This window comes from Martes martes, assembly GCF_963455335.1.
Source record: "Martes martes genome assembly, chromosome: 14".
NCBI classification, from domain to species: domain Eukaryota; kingdom Metazoa; phylum Chordata; class Mammalia; order Carnivora; family Mustelidae; genus Martes; species Martes martes.
The window spans coordinates 77,894,623-77,913,194 of NC_137902.1; the positions used below are offsets into that span (position 1 = coordinate 77,894,623).

General features: G+C 43.9%; 1 protein-coding gene across 1 annotated transcript in view; it reads right to left on the reverse strand.

Annotated features, from left to right (window-relative positions):
• ACTN2 (actinin alpha 2) overlaps nt 1-18,572 on the reverse strand; it is a 67,700-nt gene that overhangs the window by 25,909 nt on the left and 23,219 nt on the right. Inside the window, exons 2-7 of the mRNA XM_080822746.1 lie at nt 16,474-16,588; nt 15,441-15,560; nt 14,561-14,647; nt 9,627-9,714; nt 8,053-8,131; nt 4,239-4,320 (exon numbers count right to left, since the gene is read on the reverse strand). Coding sequence (XP_080678872.1) covers nt 4,239-4,320; nt 8,053-8,131; nt 9,627-9,714; nt 14,561-14,647; nt 15,441-15,560; nt 16,474-16,588 — 571 coding nt within the window. The remainder of the gene's footprint in view (nt 1-4,238; nt 4,321-8,052; nt 8,132-9,626; nt 9,715-14,560; nt 14,648-15,440; nt 15,561-16,473; nt 16,589-18,572) is intronic.

Below are 18,572 nucleotides of genomic sequence, written 5' to 3' on the forward strand. Positions count from 1 at the left end.
GAGCCAGCAGGTTCTCTGGGTTTTTTTGTTTTTGTTTTTAAATAATTGGTCTGAGGGCTTTCTGCATCCCCCACCCCATGATGAGCTTCTAAAAGTGCGGTCAAGGCACGAATACGGGGACTGCATGCTACGTATCCGAGCTTGTTATCACGTCCTAACGACTCGTGAAGCCCACGTCCGCTCGTCTGTTGACCACATCAGGCCGCCTGCCACCGGTGCTCTGGGCCACCCATGTCACCTTGCAAGATGCTGGGAACGCTGGCAGAGCCCCAGGGCCCCCTCTCTCCTGCCCCTTCCCCACCCCACCTTCCTAACTGTCTGCTCCAAGGTTTGGCTCCTGGTGGGGGACAAGAGTCACTGGAGAGGAGGTGGTTTTTAACCCCTTCTGTGCCTACTTACCTTGCCATTTACAGAAATCACCAAGGTTAACAAAACCTCTAAAGAGAAGAATAGACACGGCTTGTACTTATTGTGACTCTTGCTACGGTCTGTAGTAGCTGCCGAAACCACCAACAGGAAGGGAAAACAGGACTGTGTGAACACGCAACCTTTCTCCTTCCACCTTGGCGACAACACTGTTTGCTGAATTGCTTTTTAACATTAAACTCGGTTCGGTCACTGGATAAAACACAGTTAAAAAGAGACCTTGTACTTCCCTAAGGGTGAAACCTAGCCATCGAGTTTTCAGAGGGCATGCCCAGAAAGGATGTGGGGGTTGTGTCATGGCATGGAATCTTCTGGAAAACAAACATGAACGGCATACTACTGCATGGACAGAAAGTAAGTTTCAAAGAAAACTAGACTAAAAAAGACAAATGACTGCCTCCTCAGAACCAGACAGGTCTCCTTACTCAGAGGAGAGGGGGAAAGAGAAAAACAATTGGAAAAAAAAAAATTAAGACACAGAAGGTGAAGGGTGAGTGGTGATTCATGTTTTACATCCTCACCTTCTGTGCACCAGCAAAAGCATGATAGTAACAGGAAACATAAGTCATTATGGCTCTCTCATCAGGTCTGGCAGTATATACTAAATCTGTGTGGAGAAAAGAAGGTTAACTGCCCGGATGTTCTAGCACCCGCAGGCTTCGGCCAAGTGCTGCCTTGGAGAAGTCAAAGCAATGAATCTCCCCACCCCACACCCCTCCCACACTTAGGCGGTTAAAACTTTGGCTCCAGTCAAAGAAGTCGGACCTACAAAGTCATTACTCTCTGTGTCCTTCTGAGAACTGCCAAAGAGAAGGAGACGGTAGTGGAGAAGGTCCCTAAACGGGCAAGGAAGTCACATCCACAGCCAAAATGGAACTCTGGAAGCCCGCAGGATGCACATGACAGGACATTCCCTGAGACTTTCTCCCGCTGCATAGACAGCGGGGGTCAACAGAGATCCCTTCTGTGAGTCCACACAGAACCTACACACCCAGGAACTTAAGCCTGGTGCTTGCCTCAAGGAAAGGTTTGTGGAGGAAAACAGAGAAACAACTTCCAGAACCTTTTAAAAGCACGGCAGATGGGTAAGAGGGGGACAAGTTTCTACAGTGTTTACTACAGGTAACAGTTCACGGGAGAGTGGCCCAAGGAGCCAGTCAAAAATCCCCACTGAGGGTTCAGGCCCCAACACGATGACAGCAGGCGGGAAGGCAAGGCTGCGCCAGAAGGACAAGTGTTCTGACAGGAGGCGGCCAGCTCACAATGTGGCCGAAATAAGGTCATGCTAACACAACGCTGTGGTGGTGATTAAGTCCCAAGGGCGGGGGAAGCGAGGATAAAGAGGGTCACACGTTGGGGGACCTGCTGGGTAGTCCTGCCACAGTAAGCCCCGCACCCTAGTCAGTCAAGTTCATGACTGCCAGAAAATTCCTGTGAGAAATTACACAGAAAATACTATAGTAAGCATTCTTCTGAACCATTTAAAAGGAATTAGACAAAAAAGGCACAAGGGAGGAGAAAATGAAGGAGTACCAGCACATCTCATCAGCCTGGAAGGAGTCACAGGATGGACACATGCCCAGAGCAGGACTCAGAGGCTAAGGAAAAAATCTACTAAGAAGCATGTCAGCAGGCCAGAGGAATAATGATGGTGACCCTGAACTCACCCTCAACTGCAGTGTATTACGGAGGTATTAATTTACTAAATGTCTGTTTTCTCCTCTCTTTAGTATCCTAGCTATTAATTCGAGTGGATAAACTCTAGGTAGTTATTTACTCTATGGAAAGGTCAAAGGAGATGCCACACAAATGTAAACTTAGTTTAGCGAGGACAGACAGACAAAAAGGAAAAGGAACTATTTATTCTATGCTGCTCCTCCATTATTTTTTTTTAAAGATTTTATTCATTTATTTGACAGAGATAGATCACAAGTAGGTAGAGAGGCAGGCAGAGAGAGAAGGAGAAGCAGGCTCTCCACTGAGCAGAGAGCCCGATGTGGGGCTCGATCCCAGGACCCTAGGATCATGACCTGAGCCGATGGCAGAAGCTTAACCCACTGAGCCACCCAGGTGCCCCAACTCCTCCATTATTTTATTGACTCTCTCCCTTTATAGAGTTTTTGAAAACCATCAATCGATTCGGAGGAGTGTATTCAAGTGTTTATGCCCAATAATACAGGTGTTTGTTAAAATGGTTAAATTAATGAATGGGTAAAATCAGAATCCTACTTTGAAGGTCACTGTTATGAGCTGCACTGTGTCCCTCAAAAGGATATGTTGGGGTCCTAACCGCCACCCTGGTACCTGTGACCATGACCTCATTCGCAAGAAGGCCTTTGTAGACAGAATCAAGTTAAAATAAGGTCCTGCTGAGAGAGGGAGGATCCTTCATCTAACATGACTGATGTCCTTACAAGAAAGAAAGAAAGAGATGTAGAGACAGAGAGGGGAGAGCGAGGCCACCCAAAGCCAAGGAATGCATGGAGCTTTCTGAAGCTGGAAGAGACAAGGAAGGAACCTCCTCTACAGGCTCTGAATGAAGCGTGGCCCTGCCAACAGCTTGGTTTCAGACTTACAGCCTCCAGAATCATAAGAGAATAAATTCCTGTTGCTTCAAGCCAACGAGTTTATGATAATTTATAACACAATCACCAGCAATAAGGAGGAACAGAAGACTGACAATGGACAATAATCAAGTTCTTTGCTCTTCCCCAATAATCCCAATTAGGGGAAGAAATGGACCGTGAGGGAATCATAGTATTAACAACAAACACAGTAACCTAAGTTCCTTGAGGGCAGAACCCTGCCTGGTACATCTCATTCCCTCCCAAGGTACCTAGCCGAGGGTCTTGCCCGTGGCAGGCACTCAGTCTATGTCTGCTGAGTGGTAAGTGACTCACGAACAAGCGAAATGAACGGATGGTCTCCACGTATCTCTGCTTTCTACGGCGGTGTGCCACAGAGCGACCCACACGAGTCTGTCACATACAGAGGTTATTTGAAACCAGTTATTTGAAACCAGTCCCCAGCATGAGGGACGCCCAGCAGCAAAATGCTTAGACGTTCTTACAGATCTACCTAAACTAAATTTAATTCAGACCCAAAATGAAACGTGGAAATTTGAGAGGTATGCGGACGGCTGAACGCTCCGTATTCTCTGTTTCAATTCTCTACCTTCTGGTTGGAAGGAAGGATGTTTTCCCTTGTGGAGTCCTGAGCACTTCCCAAGAAGATTTATTTGCTAAGCTCGTCTCCATGTGGTAAGAAAAATAACTGTGTTGTTACAAAAATAAAAATAGTTTTTCTTTGCAGATCACAAACCCAAGCATTCCGTTTCTTTGCCAAAGCTGAACTTTTTTACCGAATTCTTTTACTATAGTTTTGCTGGTATGGTTTTGAGGAGGATTTTTTTTTTTAAGATTTTATTTATTTATTTGACAGACAGAGATCACAAGTAGGCAGAGAGGCAGGTAGAGAGAGAGGGGGGGGAGAAGCAGGCTCCCTGCTGAGCAGAGAGCCCGATGTGGGGCTCGATCCCAGGACTCTGGGATCATGACCTGAGCCAAAGGCAGAGGCTTTAACCCACTGAACCACCCAGATGCCCCTTGAGCAGGATTTTTAAAAAGAATTCATGAACATGCTACAAATGAAATGCTCTTCACACTCCTGTGGTCAATGACAGAAACGTCTTCGGATTCCTAAGTACGTCAGATGTAATCTGGCTACGAAGTCTTATAAATCCCTACGCACAGCCATGGCACGACTAGGCCACAGACTTTCTGCAAGTCAATAAAACACAATTTTCCTCTCACCTTCAGCATCCAGCATTTTAGGAATATCCAGGTGCTTCTCTGCAATTTCCATGGCCAGGTTGATATTTCCTATTGGGTCATCCTGCATAAAAAAAACAGCACAACCAGTGTTTGAAAATATCTTTCGAACAGGAGTTACGAGTAATGTGTTTGACACACCTCATTTCTAGGAGGAGACCTTTCCATGCACATAACCATTACAGTGTAAGTAATTTCCCTTCTTATCTTTTTCCAATCATGTCAAATATTTAGAGAAACACCAAAATGATACGAACCCCACACAATGCATGCACATTCCAACTCATAAAATGTGAGCCCAAGGTTTAAGAGGACAACGCTTTGCAGACGGGGGAAAGCTGTCACAAATTTCTCACGGGCTGGAAAGAATACTTCTGAGCTGATTTTCAACCTTTAAATGATTCCAGAAGAAATCATGAAACAGACATTTTCCAGATCTGCAAGGTGATCATGGAGAATACTTAGTATGATGTTTTTGTTTTAAATATAAGAAAGCTGAGGCGTAGAGAGAAGGAAATATGCTAGCTGGTGAAACTTCTGGGTCCCCAAAGAAGGTCATAAGATGGCTACAAAGAGTGAAAATTATGCTTCTAGGATGCCAAAGACTAAAATTGTGAATGAAAACTATGAGGAAATTTTTGTTCTTAGGATTATGTCTATCTTCACTGTGAAATTGGTTAAATATATTTATTATATTTACATATATGTGTGTGTGTGTATACACACACATACATACACACAGGAATAAAATAAATTTAATAAAATAAATTTAACCAGAGGTGTATAAGTGAAACACCAAAAAATGTAAAGACTCATTTAACATTTCTTATTTTGTTCCACTTAAGACATTACAGACCTGAAATGGGATGGGGATCGTTAAGATAGAAAATCAAACTGAAAACTAGGGTTAGTCCAGGGGTGGCTTTCATGAATTTTAACATCAAAGCCATTTAAACACTGTGGAACGTGCAATACTTTGCTATGAGTACTTTTGAGTAGGCTGAAGCAATTTTAAAAGAAGAGACCTTAAAAACACACTCACAAGGCTCAACGAAGAAACCCAAGTAAGTTTCCTGGACTCGGAAAGTATACATTTCAGGCAAAACATTTTTTTCAAGTAAATGTTTTAACAAAGCACATAATCATTCCAACAAAAGAAGCCCTATCGTTAAAGCTTCTTTTTTCTTTTTTTTAAAGATTTTATTTATTTATTTAACAGAGAGAGAGAGATCACAAGTAGGCAGAGAGGCAGGCAGATGGAGAGGGGGAAGCAGGCTCCCTGCTGAGCAGAGAACCCAATGTGGGGCTCGATCCCAGGACCCTAAGATCATGACCTGAGCTGAATGCGGGGGCTTACCCTCTGAGCCACCCAGGAACTCCTAAAAGAAGCCCTATCATAACGTGAGCCTTACCTGCATAGTTTATGCATGTGTTTACAAAGCCAAATTGCTGAGTAAAATTTTCCCTTTTGTATTAAATGTATAAGAAAAATTTCAGCATTAAAAATAGATTGATTCTGACACTTTGTGAACACTATCTCATTTATACTGAGAGAGATAAAATGTGGCAGTGAAGTATTTTCTTGGCTCAGCTACTGGCCATGTGACCTTGGGCAGATTGCTGAATTCCACACTTTGTTCATCCGTAAAAGTGGGATGATAACAGTACCTACTTCATCAGTACATTATATTTCACTGTGCACTGCGAAGACAGAAGGAATATGCATGTATATGTAACATACACAGAATATGTATATATAATGTACACATTAGAATATGTACTAATATACATATTTAATATGTGTAATATATACATGTGTCATATGCATATGAATACATACATATATAATATAACAATAAATTTATTTATAACACAGCCTAATCGAGAGCTATGTAAGTATTAACCACTATTGCTCATTACTATCATTTTTCACTCATCTTTGACAGCCAATTACCACAAGTCTGTTGACCATAGGTAATAAAAATCGACCATTCTAATGTGCTAATGAAACTAGTTCGATCTAGAACAATCCCTTCATTTTGCAAATGAGACAGAGATTCACTGAGAAAACATACACCATCTCCGTTGTTTGAAGATTTCAAAGTAAGTCCAGAATAAGAGAATATGGGCTTTGAAAAGTTGAGGACCTCCGGCAACCTTGTGTTCCAGAACTGTGGGATACACCTTTCCCTACAAGTCAATTCTCCATGAGCTCCCCTGCAGTCATTAGAGACAGGGCATCAGACAGTCAACGAGCAAGTAATAACAACTGAAAAGGGGGCCAAAGTGACCTCTTGCAATGGCCATGCATTGCAGACAGGGGAGGGCGGCATGCAGGGACGGATTACACACCATGACACGGCCACTCAAGGGAGCAGCCCGCTGAGCACACCAGCAACCAGAAGGACCGGGGCCCTAACCACCACATGCAGCAACGTTTTCCGGGCAGGCAATGCCTTTAGTCCTAAATCCTGAGAGCACAGACTGTCTGCCACAAGGTTTAGGAGGGGCATGGACTTCTTTTTTCCATCACAGATTACATTTTTAAACTACTTTTCTGAAGAAAGAGTTCTGAAAATATTTGAAACTTAAGTACACTAAAGCTTACGCTTAAAGAGAGAATTCAAATGTAGCGCTGAATTTTCTAAAGAAACCAAAACCAAAATTAATAACAAAACCCCTTTTCTTTAAAAAAAAATTTTTTTTAAGGGTGCCTGGGTGGCTCAGTGGGTTGAGTCTCTGCCTTCAGCTCAGGTCATGATCTCAGGGTCTTGGGATCGAGTCCCACATCGGGCTCTCTGCTCAGCAGGGAGCCTGCTTCCCTCTCTCTCTCTGCCTGCCTCTCTGCCTACTTATGAACTCTCTCCTTCTCTCTGTCAAATAAAGAAGTAAAATATTTTAAAAAATGGTTTTAGGGGCACCTGGGTGGCTCAGTGGGTTAAAGCCTCTGCCTTCGGCTCAGGTCATGATCCCAGGGTCCTGGGATCGAGCCCCACGTCGGGCTCTCTGCTCAGCGGGGAGCCTGCTTCCTCCTCTCTCTCTCTGCCTGCCTCTCTGCCTACTTGTGATCTCTGTCTGTCAAATAAATAAATAAAATCTTTAAAAAAAAATAAAAAAAATAAAAAAAATTAAAAATGGTTTTAAAAAGATTTTATTTTGATGTAATCTCTCCACCCAATGTGGGGCTTGAACTCACAACCACAAGATCAAAAGTCACGTGCTCTTCAGACTGGGCCATCAGGCACCCTCAAACGCTCTTTTTTAAAACTACAACTAATATCTTCTCTCAATCGCAAGATAATGGTAAAATGTCCCTCATGTGAGGAGTAAGTTAATCAGTTCTGAGTAAAAATGTCTGCAATTCAAACCTTCAGAAAAGGGTAAGGAGAATTTAAAAAGAAGGCTTCGAGTATTTGAACTTTTCTTTCCCCTCCCCCAGAAAAAGCCCGTATATCTTCACTTTTCATATTTACAATCTGGGAATGTAAAATCACTAAGAAACATAAATAAAAACCTTAAGAGTAAATCAAGCCAAATCGACAACTGTTATCTTAATTTGGACCAAAAGGGTGACTTGGTTTGGGGTCTTGTCCCACCCTATTTAATATTAGTAAGTAATTATTAATCAAAGTATTTTCCTGGCTGCCTTTCCCATCTGTACCACGTGCCAGGCGAGCTGGGAGACTCAGCTGGCGGTAAGCTGCATGTTTGTGTGAGTTCAGTGCTGACATGCTCACTTTCAGGGTGACATGCTGAGGGACAGAGAGGATGTGGCATGCCAGGCCCCCAGAATGACCTTGTTAAGCTTTGAGTAGTCAATGAGGTCAGGCCGATGTCTGTGGATGAGCGCACAGAGTCCAAGGCCATCCTTCCAGCTGTGCCATGGTCAGGAAGAACAGGAACACATGTTAATGGAGAGAAAGCAGCAGCTTACGTCTTGGACAGACGTAATCCTACAAGTGGTCCCTCCTGTCCTTCTGTCTGTCACGCCCACCCTTGCCCTGGGACTCCTCCCTATCTGCTGGCCCAGTCTGGTTCTGCGCTGGGAGAACCAGCCACACCCTCTTCTCACCCTACCCTCCTCCCTGGTCAGCACCCTCCTGTCCCAATCCCTCCTCCCCATCTCCCACAAGGACCCTCCTGCAGGGTCTGCCCAAAAACCACACACAAGGACAGCTATCCTTAAATGTCCAGGACATACTGCCCCCCTCAAGATCCTTAGCACACTTGAAAGTCCAAGGTTCTTCACATGTTTTCAAAAAGGCAAAGACATGGTAGCACCCGAGGGACTCAGCAAGGAGGACCTGCACTCCTGGTCTGTCTCCCCAGAGACGCTCACGCTAACTGTTCTCTAGACAACCCCGGGTTCTGAGCTTGCCAGAGGCGACCAGGGGTTCACTGAGGGCTGGGAATGGGAGTTCTGCTCCCCAAAAGGTCAGGGGAAAAAAGAAACCCCAGGGGGCTACAGAGCTGAAGTGCTTGACCCACTCTTGGGCAAAGGAGGAAAGGCGAGGAGGTCAGTGAGAGGCAAGCTGACTTCCACACTGGCAGAAGCCTGCCTTCTCCTTTGGGGCTCCTCCTGTCCTCAAGACAGTGTGCTGTAGGGACAGAGAAGTCCTCTTCCCCACCTTTGCACACTCAAGGCCTGGCTCCATGCCTGACGCTTGGTAGACACTTATAATATTTGTCCACCCAGGAGAACCTCCCCCATTTCCCCTTGCGGCTCCTGCTTGCCCTTCGTTTCTCTGATAACCCATGGTGGCTGAGGACCTATTTCTATTCCTGAGTAACCCACCAAATAAAGGGTGAAAATACAGCTCTTGTACTCTCAGAAGACGTGCGTGAGGAGGAACACTGGGGCAAGTGGTAAAACCACGCTCTGAGATTAAATTTAGACTCCATTCACGCACGTTCCTGTTCCATATTTTACAAATACGAGTTTCCTCCTTCTCTTGAACCCCAGCATACAAAGCTGGCCGAGGAAGTGTCTTTCTCTGCAGCACAGAGGGAGGCGCTGGGGTATGGACAGTACAGCAGGGGGACACGCAGACTCTGCCTCGATGTCCTTGCTGAGAAGCCACGCCTGCCGCCTCCCGACGGCAGCAGGTGAAGGTCACGGTGCATGCCCACAACCCCCAAACAGTGAAGGCCCGTTCGGGGGCTGAGCAGTACCATACTGTTTTACCAGCCCCTCAAAGCCACTGGATGGGTTCCCCGGAGGGATCTTAAGTATCAGAGATGCTACAGCCCTGGGTCCACAGCAGACGTAAAACGTGCCTCAGACAGGAGCCGGAAGACACTAGCAGACATAACCACGGCCCTCCCAGGACTCCAGGAGAATCTAAGAAGCCCAGGGCCTTCCTTACTCACCTGGTGTGGAAGTTCTGAATGTTCACATTTCTATAAGGAGCGGTTTTCCTTTGACACCAAAGCAGCAGACCTTCTTTGGCGGAGGTTTCTGTAATGACAGCCAAGAAACAGTGTCCACATGGAAATACTCAGTACTTAAGGCACCCAACTCCTAGGCTTGATAAAAGACCTCCCAGGGGGTGGACCACCAAACGCATCATCTCTTCTCGTGATCTCCACTGGGACCCTGCTCCCGGGAGCAGACTGCTGAGGACACCTAAGGGACTTGAAAAGGCCAGCACGGGGGCAACCACAAGTTATGACATCATAAACATAAAACCAGACAGCAGGGATACTGGCAATGAATCGTTTTTTAAAGTTTCATTTAAAAACTTTCAAGTTTTCGGGGCACACCTGTGTGGCTCAGTGGGTTAAGCATCTGCCTTCGGCTCGGGTCATGATCTCAGGGTCCTGGGATCAAGCCCCACATCGGGCTCTTTGCTCAGCAGGGAGCCTGCTTCCCCCTCTCTCTCTGTCTGCCTCTCTGCCTACTTGTGATCTCTATCTGTCAAAAAAATAAAATCTTTTTAAAAAAAGGAAATAAATAATAAAAACTTTCAAGTTTCGCTTAAAAATTACTACTATGCCCTAGACTATGACTTCACTAACCTTCATTTGATTCTCTTATCACCTTGGGTCAATGGGATGCACAGAGGCCACCGTGTCTCAGATTTATTCCCTTACCCGCTGATTTTTATAATACCGAAAGGCTCTTATTAGTACGTTTCGGGTTTGGCCACTTGAGTTCTGATGAAGTAGAAACAACAGCAGGCCCCCCCATGGTAGCACAAGGCAGGCCACTGAGGTCCCAGTTCTGACCCCCGCATTCCCCAGAAGCCATTCCTCCTCAGGCCGCTCCGCCCAGGACTGAGGGAAGGAGAGGCACTGGAGCCAGCCATTCCTGCGCAGGTGCGGCTCCTCTGAGAGCCAAGGCTGAGGGGCTCCCCATCAGACCCTTCTCCTGGCAGACCTCCCTTCCCTTCTCCAGCACAGGTGTTGGCCAGGTGCCCTGGACGGCTCTCTCTTGGCCATTTCTGGTTCTTCATAGGCATTCCCCACCCAGAAAAAATCTCTGGCATTTCTGTTCTGGACTGAATGTTTGTGTTCCCCCACCCCCAAATTTCTATGTGTCTCCCCACCCCCAAATTCCTATGTGTTTTTTAAAAAATATTTTACTTATTTATTTGAGAGAGAGAGAGAGAGAGAGAGAATGAGAGAGAAAGAATGTGAGGGGGGGAGGGTCAGAGGGCGAAGCAGACTCCCTGCTGAGCAGGGAGTCCAATGCAGGACTTGATCCCAGGACTCCAGGATCATGAACTGACCCAAAGGTAGTTGCTTAACCAACTGAGCCACCTAGGCAGCCCCCTCTCCAAATTCCTGTGTTAAAGCCCTGACCTTATTTAGAGATGGAGCCTTTGGGAGGCAATTAAGGTTAGATGAGATCATGAGGGTGAGGCTCCCATGATGGGAGTAGAGCCCTTCTGAGAAAAGAGCTCTTCCTCTCCCTCTGCCACAAAGGATGTAGCAAGAAAGTGGCCATTTACAAGCCAAAATGATAGCCAAAACAGACCACGCTGACAGCCTGATCTTGGATTTCCACCCTCTAGAACCAAGAGAAAATAAATTTCTATTGGTCAGGCCACCTGGTCTATGGTCTTTTGTTATGGCAGCTCAAGACGGCTAAGACAGTGTCTAATACCCTTCTGGCACCAGCTTCTTGGAAGGCCCAAAATTACCTGCATCCAAACATCTCCTCAAAACTGTTCCCCAAAATCTAGGATTCTGCCTGTATTTCAGTGCTAACAATTTAGAAAACCCCCATAAACATGTGGACTCTGAACTAACATTGGGCCCTGGCCTTCCATTTTAGTAAGGACTTCAAGTTGATTTTTTTTTTCTGTAAAAACTGTTCTATAATTATTTATCTGAATTGCCCATTCTCGTTCAGACTTTCCCGTGACCCATAACCCAGCTGAAATAAACACACTCCCAAAATTTCACATGCTAAAGGAATCACTTGAATCACTCCTATTCACGTCTCTTCTCCAGAAAATCTTATTAAGAAAAGCAACTGAACGTTCTAAGACTTTATTCGAATATTAACTGGTAAAAATGTTGAGAAATGGAGCTCCACACTGCCTACCTTTGGGTCCCAACCGAAGTTACTAATAAGAAAAAGTACACTGGGGCACCTGAGTGGCTCAGTCATTAAGCTTCTGCCTTCGGCTCAGGTCATGATCCCAGGGTCCTGGGTTCGAGCCCTGTATATGGCTCCCTGCTCAGTGGGAAGCCTGCTTCTCCTTCTCCCACTCTCCCTGCTTGTGTTCCCTCTCTCGTTATGTCTCTTTCTGTCAAATAAATAATATATTAAAAAAAAAAAGAAAATACATCAGGAGGAAATAATGCACTGTATTTTAGAAAGTTTAAGTGAAATTTAGGCTAGAAAGGCAAAGAGAGGTAAAGCAGATCAACAGAATCTCATAAATGCTACTGAAGTTTAAATCTGCCAAATTTCATGGAGTTTCACCCAATTTATGTCTGAATATGTCTGAACACTCTTATGCGATGAACATCAACATTTTCTCCTTACTTCATTGGCTAACCTAATCAAAAAGGACTCTCTCCCACCCCAACACCATTGTCGGGTTTTCCTAACCAGGCCTATTATGTCCCTGGCAGCGGTATACCCCACTCCCAGCAAGGAGAGCTTAAATCTGAAACATGGCCTTTTGGCACACACAGAATCGCTGATGTGAAAAGCACATTATAAGTAGGTACTGCCATTTATCACTCCATCACAAAACATGAGAGATGTACCAAGCAAACCCCATCCATGTACAACAGGACCACCCTCATTAGCAGGTGTGTTCATCTCTCATTTTATTTCCTGGAAGAAATCCATCATTCTGCCAAAGGACACTGGCTCCTCAAAGAATTCAATCATAATAACAACGTCTTTTTGCACATGCTACACATCATGAAAACAAACTAAGATCACCTTTCTAGAGACCTCCAGAAATTAAGTGAGGTTGTTGAGAAATGACTCCAAAAAAGTAAAACAATAAAGAAAACAAAAAACCAACTACCTCCTGAAAAACATCTACTTGGAAGAGATCTAGGAACTTTGCTAATCGTATTCCCACTTTTGAATGTTTAACTTCTTAGTCTTTTGAAAAGCAGGTTAATGCATCTTTTTATTGTCATAACTTCACAAAATATTGTGACTTATCTTATTTTGGACACATCAACAATCACTCTAGGGAAAACGAATAATGGATACCACTCATAGATACATTTGAAATAGAAGTAAATTCTAAATTAAACTATCACTAATTTGACATGTGTAACCCATCAGAAAAAACCCTGTAATAACCTCTGTAATATTTGTGGGAAAAGGATTTGCTAGTCTAGCAAATGCAATCATGTGACCAAGCTTTTTAAAAATAATATTTGTTCTTTAAGGGGAGCTCAACTGTTTATATATTTAAATTTGAAAGTATATGAAATTGGTAAAATTATTATAAATTACTGTTTTTTAATAAAGCAAGAACTTAAAAGAAGCACCTTGTTATTTTCACTGCAATGAAATGAATGTATCTTAAAAAAAGCACATTGCATGAAAGTTTTCAAATTCAGACTTTATAAATTCTGAGCCTGAATTATTGAGATTTTAAGATCATTATATCTCACTTGGATTTTTATTTTATTTTTTTTTTAAGATTTGTTATTTATTTACTTGCCAGAGAGAGAGAGAGACAGCAAGAGAAGGAACACAACAGGGGGAGTAGGAGAGTGAGAAGCAGGCTTCCAGCTGAGCAGGTAGCCCAAAGTGGGGCTGGATCCAGGACCCTGGGATCATGACCGAGCTGAAGGCAGATGCCCACTGACTGAGCCACCCACGTGCCTGGCAGTTGGATTTTTAGATGACACAAACGGGGCTTCCATGCCAGAAGGGAATAATCTAAGTGGTCAGAAAATCCTTAAGGGTAAATGCTGTAGGCTTCATGCCATCTGGCGCAATAGTAAGTAAATCACTGGTTTTTAACGTTTGATGGTTGAATAGTAACTAACATCACCTAAAAAGACCTGCATCAGAGGGTACTCTATGCTGGGCAGAACTACAAACAATGTCCCCACCCTCACCGTTCAGGTTCCTGGGTAGCTGTTGGGTGACAAAGGTACGAGAGGTTGACAATGGTTGGACGATCCAGACCACCTTTCAGTAGGTTCGGCAGCTATACATTTTGTGATTTGAGGGCTAAATAGGCAAAGTTCTAATTTTAAGAATGTCAATTTGACACTTTTCAACAGTGCTGAATTCATCAAAATATTTCGAGTACAGTGGGCGAAAAAGACTAAAGATTTTCATCTTCTGTGGCAGTGCCAAGGACTATGGTTCTATTATAGTGACGGAACAGTTGTTAGGCCCAAAGATACAATAACAATGGAGATTTTGTTAACAGAAAGACAGAAAGCCATAGAGACAGACACAGAGACGGAGAAGGAAAGCAGGGACAGAAGGTGAATGAATGAAGTCAGATTTCAACTGACTGCTTTTTTGCACCTGCAAGTCCACAGAACTGTTAGAGTTGGGAACCTATGAATATAATAAGCAATTAAAAGCCCCCAAAATGCTCATTTTAAAAAGTGACTTCTGTTCTGAACATGTGCTCATCTTTTCCAAAATGATTCCACCCCCATGAATGAAACAGTATTGCTGGGGTCTTTCCCATACAAATATAAAACCTGTGAAAACCAACTCCCATATCTTCCATTAAATCATGGAAATGACTGTTCAATTTTACAAGGCCTTATTTAAATTCTACTTTATAAATTCAATCTACGAATAACTCCAAGTATCCTAATACAATCAGATTTTCAGCCGTGTCTTTTACCTTCAACTGAAATATCCTGAATAGCAAAGCGAAGGATGATGGTCCAGATCATACCCAGCGTCATCTTCACGTTGCCATCCACAATTTCTTTAGGAAAGAAACAACAACAACAAATTCGCATAAAGGTGACATCATCAGTGCATACATTTTTCCTACAGCTTGTATGTTTCCCGTAAGTTTTGACTTCAGAGCTATTGGAAAATATATATATATAATGGAAAGACCAGTTCATGTTTTTATGTGTCGCAGTGTGTCTAGTTATACAGTATTCATAACCAAATGTCTCTGGTTTAAATGAGTTCTGAGTTAATAATAAGCATATATCTTGTACATGCATAATCACTGAAAACAACCCAAGAGTTTCCAAAGCCCAAAGACTAGATGGGCCAAGATTCTGAGTAGTCAGTTTCAGAGAACATGGGCTCATCTTCACCGTGATCCTTGCAGGGTGCCCCAAGGTGGGGCAAGGTCATGGTACTCAGCTGTAAAAAAAACCATTAAGAAGCCGAGTTGTCTTAGTGCCTGCTAAACTCACTGGGGCTCCCAATCTCCCCAAGAAAGAAGAGGTCACTTCCCTCCTACTAATTAGTTCTTCATAAGAGTCACCGGGAAGGTTAAGCTCTTTCCCATCCCAATAATCAGGCTGAAGAAGACAGCATTATGTTTAACTCTGTTCTTTACAAATAATCCTAGAGCTTGGTCTGCCATTCATGCTACTTTTCTTCTCATCTCTGTACCCCAGACCTTAGCAGACAGCCTGACACCATAAGGTGGCGAGCACCGTAAGTGCCAGGAGGAATTCACCCAGTTGCGGGCCCACCCACCTTCCACTGGGAGGTCAGTGTGGCAAGCCGGTTGATTCCTATCACCCCTCATTTACCTTCAGCCCCGATGGACACCAGTTTCACGCCTTTGCTGGCTATGTAATCCAAGGCTTTGTTGACATTAGCAATTTTGTGGAACCGCATTTTTCCTCGGTCAGGTTTAGGCAGCCTTTCCCCTGTCGGATGAAGAAAGGATAGCGTAGACACAGAGAAAGTAACCCCTTGACACGGAATTGAGACACTAAAATTCAGAGTCCATGCTTCCTTAAATGGAAATAGGTATGTGACTGTTTCTGATGGGTCTCTGGTTTTTGTAAACCACGAACCAAAAAAACTTTTAAGACCAATGGACCAGTGCAGAGCCATATGCTTTTCAGATCTGCTTGGGAGAGTCCGGTTTGGTCTACCAGCCAAACTTACAAAGGAGTCTAGAGAAAAGCTGGTTGGTAGCCCAGGAGCCTCTGGAGTTGCTGACTAACTATTAGAGGAAGTCAGGAGAGCCTGGTCCAAATCACAGCACTGGCTGCCAGGGCTCATGGCAGACACCCGATTATGAAGATATATGGATCGAGGCACACTTGCCACCGCCCTTCTAGTCCCACTTCTTCAAGGGTGATCCCTTCTCTCATCCAAAGTCTACACCAGCCAACTGAAATTCAGAGCAAAACATAACCCCTCTGGGATTTGAGCTCATTATTTTCAGACTTATGGCAACATGTATCCTGGCTTTCTGCACGGAAGACCATGTCTGGGAGAGGCACCTGCTGGGCTTAGAGCAGAGAGAGGGCAGCACCATAGGGAGTCACATAAATGTCATTTTTTTTCTTTTCTTATTCTGTTTCAAGGTGGATGGTGCAAACATTATTTTAATACGTCAATTTTAAACAGAATTTACTCCTTTTTCAGAGCAGAAAAATAACTCCAGGCAGATTGCTCTTTGGAAAGGTGTTCTCTGCCAATAATACCGTGTTCTGGCCCAGCCAGGGTCAAAGGGCACATCTGAGGCAGTCGTTTCTAAATAGATGCATATCTAGAGCCCACACACGGATGCGCGGGGTGTGGCAGGACACCTGTACGTTCAAGACCAACCTGAGATGACTTCCAAAAGTAGCATGAGCTTAAGGCCATTCCTGAAGTCTTCCTCGATGTTCTCAATCTGGGTGCCGGCTTTCCTTAGGTGGGAATTACACCAGGCAGTGAAAGTCTGCAACGAGAATCAAGCACTGCTTGGCACAGCCCCAGCCCCATCAGGGCAACCCTCCACCCCATGCAGCCAACACTCAACTTCTTACACACTCGAGACTGGAGCTCCCGGGGCCTTCTAGGGCAAGCACACATAATTTGATGGAAAGGATGACTCGAGGCCTACAGTAAGATTTTAGTAGTTTCCCCTTTAGGGACCAAAAAAAAAAAAAATCATTTATTTGATATACCAGCCTGAGGGATTTATGCCTTCAGCTTAGAAAGGTACCATGTTCACACCTATGCCCTCACCTTCTGAAAACCTATTTCGTAGGAGATACGGACTAAATGAGAGCGTGCTTATTCCCTGCACGCAACAAAAATAAGCTTGCTTGCAGAATGGATGAATAAAGAATGTTTAAATAATGTTCATAATGGCTTACTTCAGAGCGGAGGGTGGGCGGTATTGTGTCGTGGAGAGGAGAGGAGAGGAGGGCCCCCAAACTACTCATTATCTACATCTTAGTTTATCCTGAATGCACAACTTTGTTAAGCTAGTAACTAAATCAATTAAACAAATTTGCAGTATAGTCAATCATTAAAAATAATGATAATAATAACAGTAATAAGGACCTCCTCTTGGCATATGCCAGACCCTGGGCTAGACCCCGGATATCAAAGGCAGTTAGATAGAGCCCGGCCATGGAAGGGCTCCCAGTCCCGTCATGTTGACAAATCATGATGACAGTCTTCAGTGGAAAGGTGGGCTATATATCAAGAGGCATCCAAAGTCATTCTGTTTATTTTTCAAGCTGCTTTTAACTTGGTTTCCACTTGTGCACTATTTCCTGCCAAAACCATTTTAGAAGGGCTTGCGTGGCAGCTGCTGGCTAAGAATGCAAATGTCCCCTTGGGTCGCAACAGCTGTGGGGCTCCAGAACAAAGTGCCCAGCATGTTACTCTGTGCGGAGACGCGCAAATAGGGTCTGTGTGACAGAGGAGAAAATGAATCCCTAAAAAATAGGTGGGTTCCGTGCAAGACCACAAAAAGATACTCTTTCCATAAAAATGATCTTCCTGAGTAACAGAAAATTTTCAAATCCAATACTTATTTCAACAAAGATGTGACGGCATTAAGTATGAGGGCAAAAAGAGAATGTAGGCATTTTCTTGGACTTACAATAATTCATTTCAACCTGAGAGCCTAAAGGAAAAATTATTTCTCCTAAAACACCTCTAAACTTCAGTCAACTCAAAACAGAAGAGATACTTGAAACCATATGCTCTAGATCTACCTCCAGTCGACATGGTAGCCCCTAGCCATGGGTGGCTATTTAGGTATAAACTAACTAAAATGAAAGGAAATTAAAAATCTTAGTTCCTCAATTGCATAAGCTACTTTTCAAGTACTCAAAAGCCACCTGTAGCTGGGGGTTACTGAGCTGGACGGTGCCCAGACCGAGCATTCCAGCAATACAGAAAGCTCAATGGGACAGCACTGTTCTAGAGAACCAAACTTTGGTGTTTGAAGTCAAGATTGTTAGGAAGAGTCTAACTTTTTTTAAATTTAAATATTAATTTTATCTATTTGCTTTTTGAATAGGCGATGCATTTCCCTGGCTCAAGATTCAAGTGCCACAAAAAGGGGATAAAGTGAAAAGCGTCCCTCTCTTCCCATTCCTGGGTACCCAGTTCCATTCTCCAGAGGGAACAAACATTCAGTTTTGCGTGTGTCTCTTCATGATACCCATGTAAGTACACAGGTGCACACTCCTTTTTTTTTTTTTTTGTCCTTTAACCCATGCCAGAATATAGACATTGTCCTGCACCTGGGTTTTTTTTTTTACCCACATAAAAAATATAACCTAGAGCTCTTTCCATTTCCACATAGATCATTCCTTTTGATGGCTGCATAGTATTCCACCATATACTGTGCTGTATGTAACTAGCTCCCTGTGGATGGACATTTTGGTTGTTTCTAGACAGTTATGCATCAGTAAAACACA